The sequence below is a fragment of the Mirounga leonina genome, unplaced genomic scaffold, assembly GCF_011800145.1.
Source record: "Mirounga leonina isolate KUSES-001 unplaced genomic scaffold, KU_Mleo_1.0 Mir_53, whole genome shotgun sequence".
Taxonomy (NCBI): domain Eukaryota; kingdom Metazoa; phylum Chordata; class Mammalia; order Carnivora; family Phocidae; genus Mirounga; species Mirounga leonina.
In genome coordinates, this window is record NW_023270807.1 from 1,497,235 (window position 1) to 1,503,234 (window position 6,000).

General features: G+C 54.3%; 1 protein-coding gene across 2 annotated transcripts in view; it reads right to left on the reverse strand.

Annotated features, from left to right (window-relative positions):
- Window positions 1–4,328, reverse strand: part of GRM4 (glutamate metabotropic receptor 4) — a 104,713-nt gene extending 100,385 nt beyond the window's left edge. For both annotated transcript variants that reach the window (XM_034990565.1, XM_034990564.1), the window contains exon 1: window positions 3,810–4,328. In XM_034990565.1, the coding sequence (XP_034846456.1) occupies window positions 3,810–4,328 (519 nt within the window). The remainder of the gene's footprint in view (window positions 1–3,809) is intronic.
- Window positions 4,329–6,000: the final 1,672 nt, after the last annotated feature.

Genomic DNA, 6,000 nt, shown 5'->3' on the forward strand with positions numbered 1-6,000 from the left:
GCACAAACAAGAGAAACCATTAGCCACAGTGACAAAGACTATCTGGCCCGAGCATCCAAATTCTTAACCACCATGCTGGATAGCCACACCCCCTTCTTCAAGCCTCAGCTTTTCTGTCTGCTACAAATGAATGAGGGACTCAATGCAATGATTTCTGAATCCTTCTCGCTCTTACAAGTCTGGGATTTGAAAACTGCTTCCTTCCAAGGCACTTGATATGTTCTTTCTCCCCGCAGCAATGGCTGCTCTCGGGAAAAGATCTTATTGGCTTATTCACACTATGGTGTAAATGACCTATAGGGTGAATGGAGGTGAAGGAAGTCCGGTGGAAAGAAGATTCAAACCCAGACCGAACTGGCTCCAGAACCTGGGCTGTCCCAACATAGTATTGCGCAGGCCACATCCTCGGCCTTTAGGATCTCTTCCAAAACGTATTCTTTACACCCATCAATATTCCCCGTCCCAGGAAGAGAGCGCCAAAATGAGGATGAAGGAAGAGGATGGGAACAGGAAGTAAGGGATATAAGCTGTCAAGTCAGACTCACAACTTCCCAGAGTCAGGGCTTCTGGTCCCCATGAAGGCCTGGGTCCCACTTTCCAACCCAGTTTATTTGGACAGACATTCTGGAAGGAGTCAGGCCTGGGAGCAGGGGACCTGACTTCCAGCCCTGCCCTGACAATTAATCGGGGCTCAGATTCCACATCTGTATGATGGGGAGTTGGCCCCTTCCAGCGCTACTAGTTTTGAGTCTTGCTCACACCCTGACCCCGACAGCACCCCGTTAGCTTTCGCCAGGGAGGAAATCACGTCTTGTACCCCCAAGCCCAGAGCTCCTTTCTGAGCTGCGCACAGGAAATTCACCTTTTGGAGGAAGGGGAGCTATAATCAGAGCCTCTGGTGGAAGCTCCCAGCAGGCCCCACTTATTGGCCGTGGCAGAGCGGGCCTGGGGCCGCAGCGGTGCCCTTTGAGAGAGACACTTGACACAGGAGCTGCCCCGGCCTGGGCGCCCCTCCCTCATGCTCTCCAGCCAGGGGCTCCTGCTCCCGACTCCCCCCAACCACCACCACCAAAGTTTAACCTTTTTGCCTCTGTAAATGGCTTTTAAGTTTCTCACCCAGCCTCTCATTTCTATCAGTTTAATTATTGAGGAGCCTTCTTGTCGCCAGCCTGGAACATTAACGCTGTTAAAAGGAACACAGGGAATGCAGACCACAGATGACTGGTTCCCTCTGGCTCTCTCCCCATCTCCCCTGCCCTGCCCTGCCCTTTCCAACATGCCCCCTCTGCCCGCCATTCCTTTTCTCCTCCCCAGGCCTCTACCTCCCAGTCCCATCGCGCTTTCTGTGCAGCCAGGGAGACTCCTGACCCCCTGCCCCATCCCCCTCATCTCTCTGCAATTTGAGGAGGCACAGATGAAACTGAGGCCTCGGCATGTTCCTAGGTGACCAGATGAGCAGAGATAAAGGAACACCTGGGAGCCCCTAGGCTGGTGAGTCACCCTCATCCCACCAGAGACCTTTCCCCAACCAGAGAGGGACTAGAAGTCAAAGTGCACTCCCATGTGGGGTCACTGGATGCCTCACCCCAAAATGGCCACATTTCCAAGAACATGCTTTAAGTCCTAATACTCACAGATCCTATTCTTGGAGACTTTACCCTGTGTCGTGACACTTCTCCACTCCTTTGAGCCTCTCCACCTCCCTATGAAGTGGGCACTGGCTCGCCCCTGGGAGATGGCGGGGCAGGCGGGGTCACTCACTGAGGTCACAGCCATGAGGGCCCCATCAGGCTGTCTTCTGAAACACCCAGAGTCACCGAAAGCGTTTAATAAAAAGCTCCAATAAGGAAACTTTTGGCCTTTTCTAAGACAGGGGTCTAGGCCCCACCCAGACAGACTGACAAGGAGTCTGGGGCTCATCCCCTCTGCTGATGGCCCCAGGTGGCTTCACCTCTCAGGCCTGGGGCAGGTGGGCTGAAGCGATGACTCAGCTAGCCTAAGCCACCACCAGGCCAGGGCCTGGGCAGCTGAGCCCTGCTTCCTCCTCCCCTCTGGGTCTCCACTCCTCAATGCAAAACAGCGCAGGTGGGAGACCTGGACCAGGCTACCCGTTCCCAAACCATCTACGAGGAATGACGTCTGGCAGTACAGCCCCATAGGGGTTGTTCTGATCGTCTACTGCAAGGGCAAGGTTTCCTTCAAGCCTTCTGTTTCATCTTAATCTGGCATTCTTCATAATGCATCCATTTGCTTGAAAATTAAGATAGTGTTTCCATCTTGATCATCACGTAAAACCAACACTCCAGGAAGAAGGCCCATAAGTGAGAACCACATGGCACATGACCCCGGAAAGTTCCAACCCCCACCCCATGCTGTGACAGGACAACTCTAACTCTCTTTCTTTCCCACCCACCCCCACCCCCCTGCCCATCTTGATGGCCTTCTACACCATTCATCCCCAATTCTACCCAGGCCCCTAGAAATGCCCCCCAAGTACTATGTATCATGGGACTGGGCAAATGGCCTCAGCACTTCCCACTCTGCATGGGCCCAGACAGCCTCTCTCAGCCCACTGCGCCTAATTCTGGAGACTTTGAGGAGGGAAGGGGCCACCTCCAGAGGCTGAGAACCTGACACCAGGGTGAAGGAGGGACCCAGCAGCTTCCTCTGTGCATTCCTTCCTCCTCCTCCAGCTTATTCTCCCTCCCTCTCTCTCTCTCTCCCCCCCAACACACACACCCCTACCCCTTACACACACACACACACACACACACGCACACAAGCACAAGCACACACAAACACACAGAGCAAACAAGGCAGGCTCCAAGAGAAGAGCGGCTCATAATTATTGGTAAAATGCTTGTAATGTTTTTCTCTCTACCCGGTAGCTTTCAGTTGTTTTAGCAGCTTAGCAAAGCACTTGGCTTCAATTGAATTGCAAATCAGCAGCTCTTGCCCCAGGAAGAGAGGATGGGAGGTAGCAAGGAGGGGGTGGGGAAGGATTCCAGAAGGAAAGGGAGAAAGGTGTGCAAGAGAGAAGGGCAGAAGGAAGGAAATGAGCGAGGGAAGCTTGGTTCCAGGCAGGGAGCAAGAGAAACAGAGACTGCCTGCTCCTGCCAGGCCCTTTCCCTGTCCTCGTCCAGCCTCTGCAGGTGCTGTAGCCCAGTGCCCCCTCCAAAAAAATCAAGACACATTTTATAAGCATAATCTTGGGGTGGAGTAGGAGGGCCACACTGGGCTTTCTCAGCTACTAGACGAAAAACATATCTTTCTTGAGAATTGCAATTATTTGAAAACAATGTCAAAACAAAAGTCTTGCTTTATGTCTCCGGCAATCTCCAACATTCGTATTTCCATTCTGCCTATCTATCTCTTCGACTCTGTCCTTTTCTGTCTACCTGTATTTCTACGTATCCATCTATCTGTCTTTTTACATATCTGTCCACCTATCTCCTCCTCCCTTCTGTTGTTTTCCAGCACTTCCTTTTCCTCTCTTGGTTCAGAATTCCCCACAGAGGAGCTGAGTTGATCAAGGAGCTCCGGGCGATGGTGCTGTTTCAGCACCATAGTCAGCACCACGGAGCTGGGGCCCTCCCGACATCTTCACTCCGCTGAACCTAAGCTCTGACCACAGGACTGCCCCCAAATTCTCAGATACTGCTCCGGGGGGCGGGGGGAATAACTCTCTTCCTCTTCCTCAGAGTCCAGGAGGGAAGAGGAGAAAGAAACTAGCCAGGCCCAGCACCCTGGGTGTGGAGGGCTGGGGCTATTGGAAGACCACCTCTGGGGCCAACCAGCCAGGCACTAACCTTGAAGAGGCGAAGGATGTTGGCCACCATGATGGAGACTGAGCTCCCCGAGGCACCGATGACACCCACCACACGTTCAGGTTTGGTGATGATGGGTGGGCCGCCACTGCCACAGCGGACCTCCGTGCCATCCTTCTCGATGAGCGCCTGCACAAAGGTCAGTGACTGCTCGAGGGCATGGGTGTCCCTCGAGCAGGTGTCCAGAATGCGGGCGCCCAGCGTGATGTTGGGCAGCAGGTCCGGGTCATTGTTGATGCGATCCAGGGCAAAGAGCATGGCCTCCAGCCGGTGGATGCCTTTCTCCTTCTTAAGTTCTCCGCAGGCCTTGCCCTCTGAGCCCCGGCCGTGCACTGGGAACAGGCCCCCCAGTGTGATGTCCCCATCTATGCGGATGGAATTCATGTGGGGGTGGCCCTTGGGCTTCCCCAGGGAGAAAGGCACCCAGGGGCCATAAAGGCTAAGGAGCAGGCAAAGAGGCAACTGGGCCCACCACCAGCCCCAGCCTGTCTTCCCAGGCATCTCGGAAATCCCTAGAGACCCATGAACGGCAGGCCCCACTCCTAGCCTTGGCAGGCCCCTGGCCCCACAGCCTGGGTGAGCATGGGTGGGTCAGCTCCCACAAGTCTCTCCAGGGCAGCTTCAGCAGCAGGGTGGCTGAGGGCGGCCAACGGGGTAACCCACGCTGGTGCTCCCCGCCACTCGGGCAGTGCTCAGTTGCCGACACGGGCCATGCTCCCAGGCAGCCGGGAGCGGCCAGGGAGAAGCAAAGTGCTAGTCTCGGTCCCCACGTCCTGCAGGCCTGTTCTTGACGGAGGAGCGTGAAAAGAGAGTGCTCCTAGCTTGACGTATCTTGGCATCAAGGAGAAAACAGCTTCAGTGCTTTCCTCCTACCAACCTTAGAAGGGAGAGAGAGAGAGAGAGAGAGAGAGAATCAAACAGAAGCCCAAAGAAGACATTAGCTATTCTGATCTCTCATCAGGAGCCTGAGAGAAGGAGATGCTGGAGGTTATCGCCACAGGCTCCACAAATCTGAACTTGGTTTTCTCCCAGCTGCTGCTCAACTTTGGTTCGAGTGGGAGAGCCTGAGGCAGAAATTAGGTCATGTTCGAAGATTTCACAAGGCCTGTACCCACTGCCGTCAGAAATCCGGGCATCAGAGAGCACACTCCCCAGGAACAGCCTGGAACTGACTTGGGAGGAAGAGGGGTCTTCCTCAACACTCACCCACATGAAGGAGTAGCAAGAAACCAGTTCTACAGGGTCCCACCCCATTTTAGAGATGAGGAAACTGAGGCCCAGAGCAGGAGAGCATTTTGCCCAAGTCACACAGGTAGTGAGAAGCAAAACACCGCGCAGAACCCAGCTCCCCGCTCTGGAACGAGAGACACTTAGGCTCCTTGGGGACTCAGGGATAAGGGAAGCCTGCAAGGCCCCCTGCAGAACAAACGAAGCTGGGAGCTGCTCACACTTAGAGTGAGCAGCCAGGAAGAAGCTGGGGCTGTCCGGGTTCAGACTCCTCCTCCTGAATCAGGCAATGAAATTTCACATTTCCACCCCAGCTGCCCAGCCACCCCGGGACAGAGGGTAACCCCAGGGGCTCCAAGCTCAAGAAGGCAAGCCTCCTTTTCATTTGCTTGGCCTCCTTCCCCGCCATCTTTCTCATGGTCTTTATCTCTCAATTTCTCCACTGCTCCTCCTCTCTCCCCCACTTCCTCCCTCTGAGAGTGGGGCTCAGGTTACGGCCTGAGCTACTGCACATTATTATGATCGTTGTCATTATTATTGTTGTTGTGATTAAATATTTATCTGCAAGGGTAGAGGAGAGAACACCAGCTCTTCCTCATTCTTACTGCTAATTTGGGCTAATTTCCCCTGGGGTTCCTTCCCTTGCCCCAGCCTCCCGCTCAAAGCCAGCAGCAACCTCCCTCCCCTCAACTTAAAAGGCCACAGGGAGAAAAGCTAGAAGCTGAGTCAGGGATTGGCTGGGGGGCTGACTCCCAGGTTTCCCTCCTTATGGGCTTGTCAAATGAAGACCAGCAAGCCACATGCCCATCCTATGCCTCAGTTTCCCTAGCCATTTAGAAGAAGGGCTTGCATTTGGATTGGGAGGTTTTCCTAGAGATGTGATCCCTGCATCCAGGCCAAACAGGGGTCTCAGAGCCACCTGTCCCCTACTTGTAATTCCCACCGC